Source organism: Callorhinus ursinus, unplaced genomic scaffold, assembly GCF_003265705.2.
Source record: "Callorhinus ursinus isolate GAN/ISIS: 27379988/994484 unplaced genomic scaffold, GSC_fseal_2.0 scaffold4, whole genome shotgun sequence".
NCBI classification, from domain to species: domain Eukaryota; kingdom Metazoa; phylum Chordata; class Mammalia; order Carnivora; family Otariidae; genus Callorhinus; species Callorhinus ursinus.
Window position 1 is genome coordinate 158,681,051 of NW_027397066.1, and position 16,222 is coordinate 158,697,272.

The window sequence follows — 16,222 nt, forward strand, 5'->3', positions numbered from 1 at the left end:
GCAGAACCCTTGGATAAAATGAGTGGTTGGCTCAGGGGCCAGGGCTGGGCTTATCTCAGAGACACTCTCCTAGTCTCCTCACTCTTGGGAAATGTAACTGCTAGAAAATTCAGCTCTGCAGCTCCCTCTACCACTGCCCCCATGCCACACCCCCTGTCAATACCACCAGTTCCTACATCTTCTGTTTGATAAGTTAAAGATCTACAATTCAAAACGTGATAGAAGGAAAGCAAGCATTTCCTAAAATAACAACAAAAGAAACTACATTCAGATACTTTTACATTCCAAGACAATTTCCAAATTGATCATCTGAAATGAAAAGTGCATAAAAGCAACATCTTTTAGTTGAGAACTAAAGGATGGCTCAAGTGCATTTTGGGAGACTTTGCCATCCTTTCCTACTCTTTACATATGAAGGACAACAAAAAGTCAGAATATTCTGTTTTACAACATATTGTTTTTGAATGTGGGTGCTTGTTTAGTTATTAAGTGTCTACTATATTCAAAGTACTGTGGGGGGTGCAGAAACAACTGGGGCCCTCACAGGATGAAATATGTGCCCAGAAAACTAGAACAGAAGAAATATATCAGTGAGAGCTATCAAGGGAGGAACAAACACTGCCCCTGGAACTCAAGGGAGACACAGGTTAAATTAGTGGAGGTGGAGGTGTGATCTTTAGGAATTCAATGTCCACTCCTCCTTCCTTTATTTCCTTCCTTCTTTAAATGGTAATTGAGCATCTGCTGTTTCTCAGGCACTGTGCTAGGTACCAGACACAGCAATTCACGGGACACATGTGGTTCTTCCCCCATAAAGGTAACAGTCTAGTGGTAGATAAGGATAAGTAAATGGCAAATAAAAATGGCCTGATACATACTATCATGGCAGGGACTATATGTGGATATGAGAGGATATCTAAGAAGGTTCACTGAAGGAACGTTCACTGATGTTTAAATAACATCTGAAGGATAAGCAAAAGTTAGCCATATGGGTCATGGGTCAGGAGAGAATAGCTCTCCTTGAAGACAGAAGAGCTTGTACAAAGGCCTTCGGGTGGAGAAAGCACAGCCAATTGGGAGTATTTGGAAAGTAGTCTACACAGGCTGATCAAGAATGATTGATGGAGAAAGCACAGCCAATTGGGAGTATTTGGAAAGTAGTCTTCACAGGCTGAGAAGAATGGATTAGGTCAGTGTTTCCAAAGTGGGCTCTATAGACCACTAGTTCCTTGGATGTGTATGGTGTGTGGGGGGGCTAAAATATACATAAAATTTACCATTTTAACTCTTTTTAAGAGTACAATCCAGTGGCACTAATTACCTTCACAATGTTGAACATTTATCACCCTATGTGTTTCCAAAACATTTACTACCCCAACATAAAATCTGTAACCATTAAATCATAAGTCCTCATTGTGAGAAAATAAGTTTCTGTTGCTTAAGCCACCCAATCTGTGACATTTTGCCATGGCAGCCCTGGCAAACTAATGGCAAACTAATTTGTCTTGTTCTTGATCTTTGGGAAAAATTTCTGAGTCTTTCACCATTGAGTATGATATCAGCTATGGGCATTCCACACGTGGCCTTTATCATATTGAGGATGTTTCCTTCTCTTCCTGGTTTGTTGAGTGGTTTTTTGTTTATTTTTTGTTTGTTTTTTTTTATCAAGAAAGTTGTTAGTGCCTGGGTCATGCAGTCAGCTAAGCATCTGGCTCTTGGTTTCAGCTCAGGTCATGAGATCAAGCCCAGGATCGGGCTCCATGCTCAGTGTGGAGTCTGGATTCTCTCTCCCTCTGCCCACCACCTGCTTGCTTTCTCTCTCTCTCAAAAATAAAATAAATCTTAAAAAAAAAAAATGAATGAATGAAACCGGGTGCCTGGGTGGCTCAGACATTTAAGGGTCTGCCTTTGGCTTGGGTCATGATCCCAGGGTCCTGGGACCGAGTCCCACTTTCCCATTTCAGGCTCCCTGCTCAGTGGGGAGTCTGCTTCTTTCTCTGCCTGCCCCCACTCATGCGAACTCTTTCTTGCAAAAATAAATAAATAAAATCTTAAAAAAAAGAAGAAAATTGTTGAATTTTGTCAAATTTTTTTTTTTTGCCTCAAGTGAGATAATCATGTGGAGTTTTTCCTTCATACTCTCAGTGTAGTGTATTATATTGGTTGATGTTCATATGTTGAACCATTCTTACATTTTAGGAATAAATCTTACTTGGTCATGTTGTGTAATACTGTTGATATGCTTCTGAATGCAGTTTGCTAGGATTTTTACATCAATATTCATAAAGAATATTGGTCTTTAGTTTTCCTTTCTTATAGGTCTTGTCTGGTTTTAGTATCAGGGTAATGCTAGCCTCACAAAATGCCTTAGGATCTGTTCCCTCGACTTTGATCTTTTGAAAGAATTGTAGTGACATGTTCTTATTCCTCTCTTACTTATTTTTGGGTATATTATGTAGGTATATTTTGTGGGTATTGTGAGCACCACATAAAACATCCTAAAATTATTACAATCTAATTTGAATTAATATCAACTTAATTTCAATCACATGTAAAAACTCTACTCCTATATAACTACACTCCCCTACTTTATGTAATTGAAGTCACAAATTATGTCTTTATATATTTGTACACTAACCAAGGTTTATGATTACTTTTAAATCCTATTTTTTTTAAAAAGTGGGGTTTCAAAGAAAAATTATAATAATACTGGCTTTTATGTTTGCCCATATATTTACCTCTACCTGAGATCTTTATACCTTCACCTAACGTCAAGTTACTGTCTACTGTCCTTTTATTTCAACCTGAAAGTCTCTTATTAGCATTTCTTAGAGGGAATCTCTAGTGGCAATGAACTCAATCAGTTTTTGTTTATCTGGGAATGTCTTAATATCTCCCTCAATTTTGAAGGACAGTTTTACTAGATATAGAATTCTTGGTTGACAGTCTTTTCTTTAAATAATTTAAATACAGCTGACGCTTGAACAACATAAGTTTGACCTGCATGGGCCCACTTATTTGTGGATTTTTTTCTTCCTTATGACTTTCTTAATAACATTTTCTTTTCTCTAGCTTACTTTACTGTAAGAATATAGTATGAAATATATATACCATACAAAATATGTGTTAACCAACTGTTTATGTTATCAGCAAGGGCTCCAGTCAGCAGTAGGTTATTAGTACTTAAGTTTTGGGGGAATCAAAAGTTACACATAGATTTTTGACTGCATGGGGGTCAGTGCACCTAACCTCCCTGTTGTTTGAAGGTCAACTGTATATCATCCCAATGCCTTCAGGCCTCCAAGGTTTCTTCTGGTAAATCAACTGTCAATCTTATGGAGGACACCTTGTCCATGTCAAATCCTTTTTCTCTTGTTGCTTTTAAGATTCATTTTTTGTCTTTCAACACTTTGATTATATGTCTTGGTATGAGTGTCTTTGAGTTTATTCTACTTGGTATTTCTTTAGCTTTTTGCATTTGCCTATTTATGTGCTTCATCAAATTTGGGAAGTTTTGGCCATTATTTTCTCAAATGATCTTTCTGCCCCCTTCTCTCTTTCCTCCTTCTGGAACTCTCATAATGCATATATTGGTCTATTTGAGGGTATCCCATGGGTCTCTTAAGCTCTGTTCACTTTTCTTTATGCTTTTTTCTTTTTGCCCCTGCTCCTAGACTCAATAATTTCAGTGTTCTGAAATTATTGATATCATCTATCTTCAAATTCATGGATTCCTTTTTGTCCTTGCTCAAATATGCTATTGATCCTTCTAGTAAATTTATCACTTCAATTATTTCATTTTCAGCTCTAGAATTTATTTTGTTCCTTTTCATAATTTTTATACTTTGTTGATATTCTGATTTTGTTCATATACTGTTTTCCTGATTATCTTTAGTTCTTTGTTCATGTTTTCCTTTAGCTCTTTGTGTATATTTAAGACAGTTATTTTAAAGTCTTTATTAAGTCTGATGTGTGAGCTTCCTTAGGAACAGTTTATATCGACTTATTTTATTCCTTTGAATGGCTGTGTTTTCTTGTTCTTTGTGATTTTTTGGTTGTTGTTAAAAATTGTGTATTTGAAAGAAACAACTACCTTTCCCAGTCTTTGCAGACTGGCTGTATGCCAAAGAAGACCTTTATTAATTAGCTGGGCATGCTCTGGTCCCAGGGATCAGCCCAAGATGAGAACTTAAGATCCCCTCTGGTCTTTACTGAGCATGTGATTTGCCTGGACCTGAATGTGGCTTTCTCAATTCCCCCATACACACAACTTCTTTTAAATGTCTTAATTTCCCCAAGAATCTCACCCTAGCTTCTCTTTGGAGCTTATATTATCTTTTATACATCTCCACCCATAATTTCCTGCCCTAAATATCTGCAGGTCTGTAGTCTCCTTGCAGGTTTCATAAACAATACCCACTCCTTAGCCTCCCTGAGATCTGAGTTAGACCAGACAGAAACCAGTCCTTCAGGCAAACCTTAGACAGATTAAAACACTGTAGTAAGGTCTGCTTTGCTCCCTCTGGTTTGAGAGAGGAAACTGGTAACTGGGCTTCAGTTTCCTCCAAACCAAGACTGAACTATGCTGGGGAGGGTGTGGGGGCAAAGACATGTGAAAATGTCATGAAATTTCTTATCATTTTGAAGGCAACTTTTTCTTGATTGAGCATTCATTTGGTTGCTCTCAATCCTTGGCTGTTTTCCAGAGCTCCTAGCTCTGGTTTCTTGTGTGTTTGTTTTGTTGGTTGGTTGGTTGGTTGGTTGGTTGGTTTGGTTTTGGAGTGTGTATACATGTGTGTATTTTGAAGTTTCCATGAAAGAATGAGAGCTTGGAGATTCCCAGTCCATCATTTCACTGATGTTACCTGGACTTTTTTTTTTTTTAATAGCTTTATTGAGATATGTTTCACATACCACACAGTTCACCAAAATATGGTATAATTTAAATATGTGCAATTTAATGGCTTTTAAAGTATAAAATTCAATAGTTTTTAGTATATTTACAGATATGTGCAACAGTCACCACAATGTTAGAACTTTTCATCACCTTTAAAAGAAGCCCCATACCTTTTCGCTATCACCCCCATCTCCCCTATTCATTCATCCACCCACCTCCAGCCCTAAGAAACCATGAATCAATTTTCTGTCCCTGTATATTTTCCTATTCTGGATGTTTCATATAAAAGGAATCATACAATATGTGGTCTTTTGCGACAGGCTTCTTTCACTTAGCATAATATTTTTCTCCATGCCCTGCTCCAGGGTCTGTAGAGGGCACAAGGTAGGTGGGAGTGGGGAGCAGCAAGGGTATACAGTGGATCAGGCAGACTGGTTCAAAATTGGAGTTACACCCAACAGCCACAACATGAGGGTAAGGAGGAAGGAACTGAAGATGGTAGCAAGTGAAGAGTAGAAACAAAGATTCACAGGAACTAGGCACCAGAGAAAAGGAAGTCAGAATAGGTAAGGAGAAAGGACAGTGGTCAAGGGATTAAAGTTCTGAATGAGATGGAGGAGTAGATATAGTAGTAGATGCAGTGAGAGTAACAAAGCGAGAGCAAAGGAAGAAGAGGTTGTTATCAGAATTCCTGCTTGAATTTAAGATTTTAAGCATGGAATGGTTTTTAGTGGTGACAATGTCCAAGAAGTTGCCATAAGAAAAAAGCCTGGAGAGGAGGGAGAAGTGTTGGAAGAGGTATCTTCGTGGATATGGATGTCACCCAGGGTTGATATCAAGACTTGGAGCAAGGGAAAGTTTCCATGCCAAGCAGCAATGTGTTCAGTGAGCAAGGAGTGATAGGAAGGCAGATAACACCAATTAGGATTGATTCAGATGGAGTAAGCCTCAAGAAATGTAGATTTTGACAGGAGGGCTGAGGAGTCATGGTATAGAAGCAACAAAGGGGAACGGGGTGCTAGTCAACCTTACCTCCCAACCCTGAGTCATGTTGGGGGTGGGAAACTGAGCATTCCACACTTTGAAGAACTTCAGAAGTAAGCTGTCTGGTTATGGCAAGAGGTAGAGGTGAAGTGACATCAATGGGAAAAGCAAAATCTTTTCATCAAATGGTGTTAGAACAACTGGATAGTTATATGCAAAAGAATAAAAATGGACCTTTGCCTAACACAACATATAAAAACTGATTCACAATGGGGGGGGGCACCTGGGTGGCTCATTTGGTTAAGCCTCTGACTCTTGGTTTCTGCTCAGGTCATGATCTCATGGGTGGTGAGATCGAGCCCCATGTTAGGGTCCCCACTCAGTGGGGAGTCTGCGTAAAGATTCTCTCCCTCTGCCCCTCCCCCTGTTCATGTTCTCTTTCTCTCCCTTTCTCTCTCTCTCTCTAAAATAAATAAATCAATCTTTAAAAAATTAACTCACAATGAATCAATAATGGAAATATAAGAGCTAAGTTTGGAAAACTCTTGGAAGAAAACATAGAGGAAAAGCTTCATGACGTTGGATTTGGCACTAATTTCTTGAATATGACACCAAAAGCATAGACAACAAAAGAAGAAATAGATAAATTGGACTTGATTGAAATTCAGTCAAGTCCATTGAAATTACAACTTTTTGTGCATCAAAGTACACCATCAAGAAAATAAAAAGACTAGGGCAGTTCCTCAAAATGTTAAACATAGAATTGTCATACGAACCCAAGAAAATTGATAGTGTATTTTCACAAAAATGTATACAAATGTTTATAACAGCATTGTTCATAATAGTGCCAAAGCAGAAACAACCCAAATGTCCATCAACTGATGAGTAGCTAAATAAGATGTGGTGTGTCCATACAGTGGAATATTATTCAGCCATAAAAAGGAATGAAGTACTGACACAACATGGATTACCTTGAAAACATGCTAAGTGAAAGAAGCTGATGGCAAGAGAATACATACACAGTTGATCCTTGATCAACGTGGGTTTGAACTGCATGGGTCTACCTATATGTGATTTTTCGACAGTCCAGGACTATAAGCGTATTTTCTCTTTCTTACGATTTTCTTAATAACGTTTTCTTTTCTCTAACTTACTTTATTATAAGAAAACAGAATATAACACACAAAATATGTGTTAATTGACTGTTTATGTTATCAGTAAGGCTTCCGGTCAGTAGTAAGCTATTAGTAGTTAAATCTGGGGGGAGTCAAAGTTATACACAGATTTTCAACTGCACAGGGGATTGGCATCCCTAACCCCATGTTGTTCAAGGGCCAACTGTAGTATGATTCCATTTATATGAAACATCCGGAATAAGCAAATCTACAAAAGTAGAGAGTAGATTAGTGGCTCCCAAGGAATGGGGAGTAACTGCTAATGAGTTGTGCTTTGGGGCTTCTTTTGAGGGTGATGAAAATGTTCGGGAGTTAGGTAGTGATGATGGTTGCATAACTTTGTGAGGGTTGCACAATCTGTAGTGATTTCTATACTAAAAATCACTGCATTGTACATATTAAAAGGTGAATTTTTTGGTATATAAATCTCAATTTTTAAATATAGAGTGAAGGAAAGGAGTGAGGGGGAATACATTCCCCCTCACTGTAGATTCAGAGATTTCAGAGGGCATAGGTGGAAACGTTTAGGAGAGAGGGAAAGCATGAGTGTCTGTCTGGATAGAGAAGGAAGGTGACATCTGGGCAGTGATGGGGGCCTGGAGGAATAGGAGGCTTGGAGGGATGGGGGGGGGTCAAGTGTTCCAGGAGCCCTGGCTCAGCAGATCCCGGGGTTTGGAGGGACCGAGGCATCTCAGGAAGCCAGTAGGCTCAGCCTCCCTGATAGGGATGTGGTCATTTTAAGCATGGAATGGTTTTTAGTGGTGACAATGTCCAAGAAGTTGCCATAAGAAAAAAGCCTGGAGAGGAGGGAGAAGTGCCCAGATCACTGGAGGAAAAGAAGGGGGCTCCCAGTGTGGCTACCTTGGCATCTAGAGATGGGCGTTTCCAGAAACAAGGCAGTTGAGCAAAGCAGGCTGGCAATGGGAAGGGGACACTGTGCCTTCCTAGGCTTGAATGTGGTTCCCAGATCTTGGACTCCACGTATGAAGTCCTGTGAATCCCCAAGAGAAAGACCAGATTCGAAAATGCCAAGAACCACTGCACTCTGTCAGAGCTCTCTGTACGAAAACAAACCAGAGAAGGTTAAATAAATAAGCAAAAGGGATCCAGGGCCAGGGGCCAACCTGAGTGGTTACTTCCTGCTGATGTTTATTGAGTTAGGTGCTGTTACATGAAAATTGAACTATCAGAAACAGGTGGCCAGTTTGTCAGGCATTCACGCGGTAGTTTATTAAGCATCTAGAAATGCCAGGGACTGTGCTTAGAATGCTGGATGCAGACTTGGTACAGCCTGCCAAGAAGTTTGTGGAATGGGGACGGGGAACTATAAGTTAATCTCTAAGCAAGTAATTACAAGATAATCCATTACAAGCACGTAATAACCAGGAAAGGAATAAGGAGCTCTGATTCTCTATCGCAGGAATCGAATGGAACCTGGGGGTCAGGGCATTTCTCTGAAGAAATGACATTTCAGCTATCCACCAGAATGGGGTGGGAAGTGAGGGCGGTGCATAGGAAGGCCCTGGGGCAGGAAGGAGCCTGAGGCCTGAGCTGGAGTTAAACCTTGAGCAGCTGCAGCAGAGAGAAGCAGGAAGAGCCAGATCATGCAGGCCTTCTGGGCTAAGTGGGAGATTTGGGGCGTCATTCCAAGAACAAAGGGAATGGAGGGGGACTATAGAGGGGGAAAGACAGGGGACGGCAAAGCTCCAAGAGGGGGCAGTAGAAAAGAGTGGTTAAGGAGCAGGGAGTCTGGAGGCAAATGGCATGGGTTCAAATCCCAGGTCGGCCGCTTACAACCCATGTGACCAAGATCCAGGTCAGCAAACCTCTCTGTACCTCAGTCCCCTCCTCTGTAAAATGGGATAATAATAGTACTGACTTCAGAGGATCATATCAAGAGGATTCAATGATAAAAGCTTGGCTCATACTGAATAAGGAAGAATTGCTGACACGGGTAAGCTCAGCAGAAGCAACCCTCTCCTGGGGACGCTCCCCCACCTCCAGACAGCCATTTTTTGGTGCTAAGAGCTGTTGGCATTCAGGAAAGTTCTGGCTTCTCTAGTGGCTGCCACTTTGAAGGCAAGAGTCTCTTGGCCTTGGAAGACCATGCTGGCAGCATCATCCTTGTGGCTGTGGCTCTCCAGCGAGCTCGGAGAGAACAGGGACCGTGCTGACCCTATATCTCATCAGGGCCTGGCACATGGGAGGGGCTCAGTACCCGCTGGAGAGATGGATTTCGAATGAATGAATGAATGAATGAATGAACAAATGGATGGGGCTGTGGAAGAGTACTTACACTCTGCATCAATAACGAGCATTCCCTAGGTGAGGGCCATTCCTGTTCCAAGGCCCTTACATCCATAGTTTGTTCGATTCCATTCTCACAGCCATCTCGTGAGGGGGCTACCAGGAGACACTTCCAGTAGGGGAACGATCTTGGGAATGAGTCCTCTGTGGGGGAGGCCTAGTCATACATCAGGGACTCTAATTATTGAGAAGTGTGTTTAAGTTGTCACCCCAAAGAAGGGCTTTTGGCTAGAAGTCGGGATCCTGGAAGCAGGAATTCAGCTGGAAAGCAAGCAGCGCTTGAAATAGTTTCTCTAAAGCTCGAGCTGCATATACTTTATGGCTATGATCTCATCTTCCTTAGCAAGGCACAGGAGTGACGGGGGCATTTTACTTGTTTTTGAGAGGGAGAAGTGGTGCATCCTAGTGAGGCAGAGCCCCACCCCACCCCCACCCCAGCAGCCTGGTGGGGCTCAGAGCAGAACCCAGGCATCCTCAGTTCCTGGCTGGGAGAACGTCCCCCAGCACACCACCACACCCCATCTCAGAGAAGACAGGGAGTCGATCAACTGGAAAGACAGTGGGAGAACCGCCTTTGATCTTCCCCTGCCCTCTCCTGTTCCAGTCGGAGTCCCACACACACAACTTCCTGCAGGCTGCTACCCCCATTCCTCCCAGACGGCACCGGCACCCCGCACGGCAAGCTGCCCCCTTCCCCAGCAGCCCTGCTGGTTTCTTCTCCAGAGACTATTATTTTGGGAGAGTGCTGAGTTCAGCACTGCGGCAAGGTGCAGTCTGAGGAGCGCTTCTGTCCTTAGCTGGCCCTTTGGAGCTGGCCTCGGGGCCAGGGTGGCCCTAAGTGCAGGGGCCCCTCCTACACAGGGTCACTGCGTTCAACCACCTACCATCCGTCAGCCCCAAGGCTGTCAAGGCAGGTGGCACAGGAACTGTGGGCAGGGGACGCAGAGCTGTCCAAGGGGCACAGCCCAGCCAGACCCCTGCTCCTAGAAAAAACGACCAAGGTCTTGCTCTCGCAAGCACCCCAGAACCCGAGCCCCCACCCGCCAGCCCAAAGCCTGGGGTTACCAGCTTCCCAGGGTTTGCCTTAAAAGCCAAAGGAGCAGGCTGGCTGGCCTATGGCCAGCAGATTGCACACGGGGTGAGTGGCAGGGCCAGGACAAGCAGCTGGGGCGACAGGCTTATATAAGTCCTTCTGCCCAAACGCCACCAGGATTAGTGGCCTGCAAAGCCCTGCTCCAACAGAGGAGGGGCCTCAGCCAGGACTGCAAACTGAGTCCGGCTTGGAGTAGGCCCAGGTCCTCCCAAGGTATCTGTGTCTGGGTGGCAGATCGGCCGCTGAAGCCCAGGCAGCTGCCCGCCCTTCTCCTTCTGCTTACCAGAGGTCTCTGGTCCTCCAAGTGGGCTCCTGCGGTGGGGACACGCAGGCTGAGAAGGGTGCCCCCTGCAGAGGGCCCCACAGCTCTAAAAGCTTCTTCTGTTCCAGGTGTCCATGCACTGGACAATGAGGCTGGCCGCGGCAGCCCTGTTTCTGAGTCTCACGATGGTGGTCACCAGAGACATGGAGGACTTGTGTTTGTACGAGGCTCTGTCTGACGCCGATGCTGTCCTCTGCAAGTAAGGCTGGGCGGGACTCCGGAAAGCAAGCGGGCTGGCCGAAATGGGGCTTGAGATCTCAGGGAGGGGTGTCTGCAGAAGAACCAGGGAGGACTGTCTCCTCAGGCAGCCTCTGTGGACTGGCTGAGAGTAAGCGAGCCTTGGAGAACACCTGGATGGAGGACGGCATTAAGGAGAGAACTTGAGACAGGCTCCTCCTGCCTTCCAGACTGCAGGCTCCCAGCCCCAGAGGGTATACGGGTCTGGTCAGCGCCCCCTCGTACCCCGGGCCTCCTCCGGACCTGAGAGGCTGGCCTCATCCTCCCTGCTGGGACCCTGAGGGACCATCCCTCCCCATAGCCCGGACTGCTCCCCTCCCCCCAGCAAAGAGACATTTTAAAGAATATGGCAGTTGACAGGGCGTGGGATTGGGCGCTCCCTGTGTGAGGGCGGTTGTTTGCTTTCCAGGGACGAGGACCCGGGAGTGTGGGACAGGTGGGCATTTTAGGGAGTGTGGCCTCTGGGTGTTGTCTAGGGAAGAGGCCAGGCGTCAGGGGTGGCCTTTTTCCCTTCTGAGGGCATGAGCTTCTCCCCGCCTGCGTCCGCTCTCTCCTCCCTGACCACCCGTTAGAAAAGCCAGTCCTGATTGTCCTGGACTCGTGGCTCATCCTGAGGGCAGCCCGGGCCACTTTGCTGCCAACCCTCTCTGCCAGTTCAGTGGCCAAGGAGGCTGGCATCCCACTGAAGCCATCAGAAGTGAGAGAGTAGGGAAGAACTCTCCTTTCTTACTCGGTCTCCTTGCGTACATTTGAATTCTTACAAATGTAACTTTTAGAAAGATAAGTAATGTTTTCCCTCAAAAAGTTAGGTAGCTGAAACCCCTCTCCCCTCCCAAAAAAGATGATACACATTCTGCTCTTATCAGTATATTTTTTAAACTCTGGTGAAACAATTGTGGGTGAAGTTTTGTGTGGAGGGGAATGTGGCTGCCTCTCACATGTGGGCTCCAATCCTCTAGGTGCTCTGTGGAGTGGAACCTTCCCGGGGGTGGAGCCATTTTACTCGGATAGGCAGAAGACCAAGTCCTCAGAAGCTGGGGAGGTCAGCTGGGCCGGGTCACGATAAGGCCCCATTCCAGAGCACCTCTGTGCTTCCCACGTTCACTGTGGAACACTTAGAAAGTGATCATATGTGTACGGTCACTGGGGGTGACCGGCCTGGGCCCCAGCTGTCCTAGGCTCTGCCCTGCAGACCTCCACACACGCGCTGGTGTCCTGGTGGCCTGAGAGCCCTGGGGCAGAGGGAGCTCCGATGTGTGTATCGAGCATCCTCGTATTGCCGATGATTAAATAACCTGTCCACAGTGCTCACACACCTTACAAGGGGCAGAGCTGGGGTTCAGCCCCACTTGTCTGACTCTACACTTAATACTCTTTCCTCTGGCCACTGACCTTCATCCAGGGGCTCGGAGCTTCTCAAACTCGAGGAAAGGGGAGCTGTCTTAGTCCCCTTCGGGCAGCTCTAACAAAATGCCAGGCAAGGCGCCTTAGAAACAGTAGAAATTTACTTCTCATCCTTCTGGAGGTGCCAGCAGATTCCATGGCTGATGAGAACCTGCTTCCTGATTCAGAGATGGCTGTTCTCTCGCTATGCCTTCACCTAGTGGAAGGCACCCCCTGGAGGCCCCGCTTCCTGATGCTGTCACACTGGAGGGCTGGGGTCCGGCCTATGAATTGGGGGAGGGGCAACTGCAAGTCAGTCCTTTGTAGGAGCCATTCTCAGGACTGCCTAGAATACGCCAGCAGACCCCCAGTTTGAGAAACACGAACTTACCACACTAAGGTTGCCTGGTAGGAAATGTCCCATTATAAACCATCACAGCAAAAGGGGAGGTTTGTCTTTATTGCTATTGAAGATTTTCATTGGTAAAAGGTCATCACTAACAGAGAACACATTATGGACATGCCAGACCCCCGAGGAGTGGTCAGTACCTCCTTTGCTAGACCTCCCTCCGCAAGAACCCTGCTCAGCTCACGCTTCTCGCCTTGCCAAGAGAGCCCCCAGAGAAGCCGCTATTTAGAGTCTGAAAGGGAATTTGTAAAGTTAGGCCTTAATACTGGAGGGTATGAATCTAGAAGAGAGGAATTTTATGTATAGGGACAAGCAGTAGGAAAACACTGTTAAGAGAAAAACTCTTCCAGAGTAATACCTTACCTACAAGTAGACTGACAAAAACACTGAGATCAGAATCTAGGTTCAGGGGTGCCTGGGTGGCTCAGTTAAGCATACGACTCTTGATTTCAGCTCAGGTCACGATCTCAGGGTCGTGAGGTCAAGCCCCACCTTGGGCTCTGTGCTAGGCATGGAGCCTGCTTAAGATTCTCTCTCTCCCTCCCTCTGCCCCAACCCACATGTGCTCTCTCTCTCTCTCTTAAAAAAAAAAAAAAAACTTAGGTTCAGTCTCCACGAAAGAACCATAGTCGTCTAACCCGCACGCTTTGGGTGAGTGCACTCAGCACCCCGCTCCCGCTGTCCCCGCTGGAGCCTGGGAGCTGCCCCCTCCAAAGCCCCCTGGCCTCTGCTGGAAGCTCCGCCCCTGAGAAGGTGCGTCCCGTCTGAAGGCAGGGGCCGCCTCTCTCCAATTCACCGCCCTCCTCCTAGTTTTGCCCCCAACACTGCATCGAAGGAGTTGTGTCTCTGCCCCCTGATGGTCCTTCAGACGTTGGGGTGTCATGCTCTGCCTTCACCCGCAGCACTTCTATGCTGGGCGTTCTCCTCCATCCTCGGTTCTTCCCCGGGGGCCTCGCTTCTGGGCCCCACTTCTGGAAGTGTCGGTTGCAGACAGACCCATGATTCTTTTCCAAGGCTGGCGCCCCACGCTTTGACCCCGAGAACCGTGCAGGAGAGGCTGGGGTGCCCACCGAGCCCCCTCAGACCTCTGTGAAGCCGGCCTCACCTCCATGGGCCTTCCTGTCACCCTTGGCTTTCAGGCCCACGGAATCCTGAGCCCTTCCGCAGGGACAGCCGGGGAGCCGGTTCCCTCTGATCCGCCTCTTACAGTGCTGAAGGGACTTCAGCGACCATCCTGTCAGACAGAAGCCCCGAGAAACGCAGTGACTCCCTGGGGAGGCCGTGTGGCGCAGGGGAAGGCAGACTGCTGGGGTAGTTCTCCACGGCTGCACAAATCCCCCCAAACAGAGCAGCTGCTCACCTCTGTTGTGTCCCGTTTTCTCGGGGTGGGGTTCCACCGGGCAGCTCGGGCTCAGAGCCCCTCAGGAAGCTGCCCTAAAGCTGCGGCTTCATCTGAAGGGTGGACTGGCCAGGGTGGGGTGCTCGGCTCCCAAGCTTGCCCGGGTGGCTGTTGACAGGCCTTGGGCCCCTGAGTGCCACGTGGCCTCTCCGTGGGGCGTTCACCACACAGCAGATACTTGCCCCAGAGCCAGGCTCTGAGGCGGAGAGCATGTGAGAGGAGCCACAGGTTTCTTAGAACATAATCTTGGAAGCCACGTCCCACCGCTGCTGCCCTCCCTTCTCCTTTCCAGCGAGTCACTAAGTCCAGCCCCCACTCAGGGGGACGGGGCACACTCAGGTCGGAGGATCAGGAGGCAGGGATCACTGGGGGCATCATGGACACTGTCGACCACACCCACATCCCTGTCCCCTCAGTTCACCAATGTTGAGACCCTGGGCTGGTTGCTTCGCTTTCTTTGGGCCTCCGTTTACCCACTTGGGAGAGGGGAATAATAGCAAAAGCTGCTTTGAGGTATTGTTGTACGGAATGAAATAACATGTATATGATGCACCTGATCGATCCCTTCCCTTTCCCCCGGCCCTATATGCAATGTGAGATAGTGACCACGCTGGGACCAGAGCCCCTGCCGCTCTCCTCCCCTCTCCCAGGTCCTTGTCAAGTTGACTCAAAAGTGCCCCAGCTCTGGGGGTGGAGACAGAACGTGCCCCATGTGAGATACCCCATGAGCAGGAAGAGGGCACAGGTTCTAAAGTGTGTTCCTACTAAATTCAGTTTTCGATTCATTCATCTCAGGCTTGTCCAGATCTTTTTTTAGGCTGATTGGATCATCTGTTTTAATCAATGACCCACTTGATCATTGCTATTAATCAACTTTGTGCAGCTCACAAATCAAATAGATTTGCCTTCTGTGTCCTGATCCAAGCCTTTGGTAAAACTGCTGAATAGGACAGGCCCGCACATGCCCCCGTGGCCTGGCCTGCATGTGGGGCGCCAGGTGGTTTTCAGACACCAGGTTGGAAGCGCCCCACGGTGTGACCAGGGCTGGGGGCACGGACCTAATCCCTGGTCCCCTGGTGCCTACCTTTCCAGGGCCCACTCTGTGGCTTGAGGACCACTCACGGAACATCAACGTGCTGCCTTTGCTAAACTTTTTAAACATTTGTAGCAACTCCACTGGGATAAAAAGAGGAGACCCATTTGTCCCCTGGGGAAGGCCCCTCTGGTCCCCTGTTTCCCTTCTCCCTGCCCCTTGGTCCTTCCCAGTTCTGGGCTGTGTGCTGACTCTTCATCTCTCTGCCAGTGGAGGGTCCCCTCTATCGGCCTTGGACCTTGCTAGCTGCAGTGACAGGGAGTCATGGCAGGAACAAACCAAACTGTCTTTAAAATGTTGCTGTTGGGGCGCCTGGGTGGCTCAGTCAGTAAAGCGTCCGACTCTTGGTTTCTGTGCAGGTGATGGTCTCAGGGTCGGGAGACGGAGCCCCACATCAGGCTCCACGCTGAGTGTGGAACCTGCTCAGGAGTCTCCCTCTCCCTCTCCTTCCCCCCCTCCTGCCACACGGGTGTGCTTTCCTTCTCTCAAAAAAAAAAAAAATTAAAACGTTGCTGTGAGAAAAAATGAAAACCCATCCCTAAAACTTGTTCCAAAGTGATCAAAAACATGGTATCCAAAAGGAATTACTATAACCTCACCAAGAGGTTTAAGAAACAAGTGAGCTGAGAAAACCAGAAGTTGAGCTAACTGGCTCGAGGCTCACCGGGGGTGCTGGCCCACAGAAGCTGTCCTGCGTCTGCGGATGTCGCAGGCTCTGGCTGTCAGCGCTCAAGGTGGGGCCTCCGGAGCCCCTGGAAGGGTGGGGTGGGAGGGGAAGGTGGGACAGCCCACCAGGAGGCTGTCCTCGCCTTCCTCCCAGATCCAGAACTTGGGAGGCTCTCCCCCAGAGCTCTTCCCTCATTATCTCCTCACTGGGTCTCCTCCCGGCATCACCCGCAGCAAGGGAATCGTAGCCAGCTCTG

General features: G+C 47.2%; 1 protein-coding gene across 3 annotated transcripts in view; it reads left to right on the forward strand.

Moving 5' to 3' along the window:
* PEBP4 (phosphatidylethanolamine binding protein 4) overlaps positions 1–16,222 on the forward strand; it is a 246,852-nt gene that overhangs the window by 38,558 nt on the left and 192,072 nt on the right. For all 3 annotated transcript variants that reach the window (XM_073892605.1, XM_073892606.1, XM_025873837.2), the window contains exon 2: positions 10,847–10,977. In XM_073892605.1, coding sequence (XP_073748706.1) covers positions 10,853–10,977 — 125 coding nt within the window. In that variant the 5' untranslated portion in view covers positions 10,847–10,852. The remainder of the gene's footprint in view (positions 1–10,846; positions 10,978–16,222) is intronic.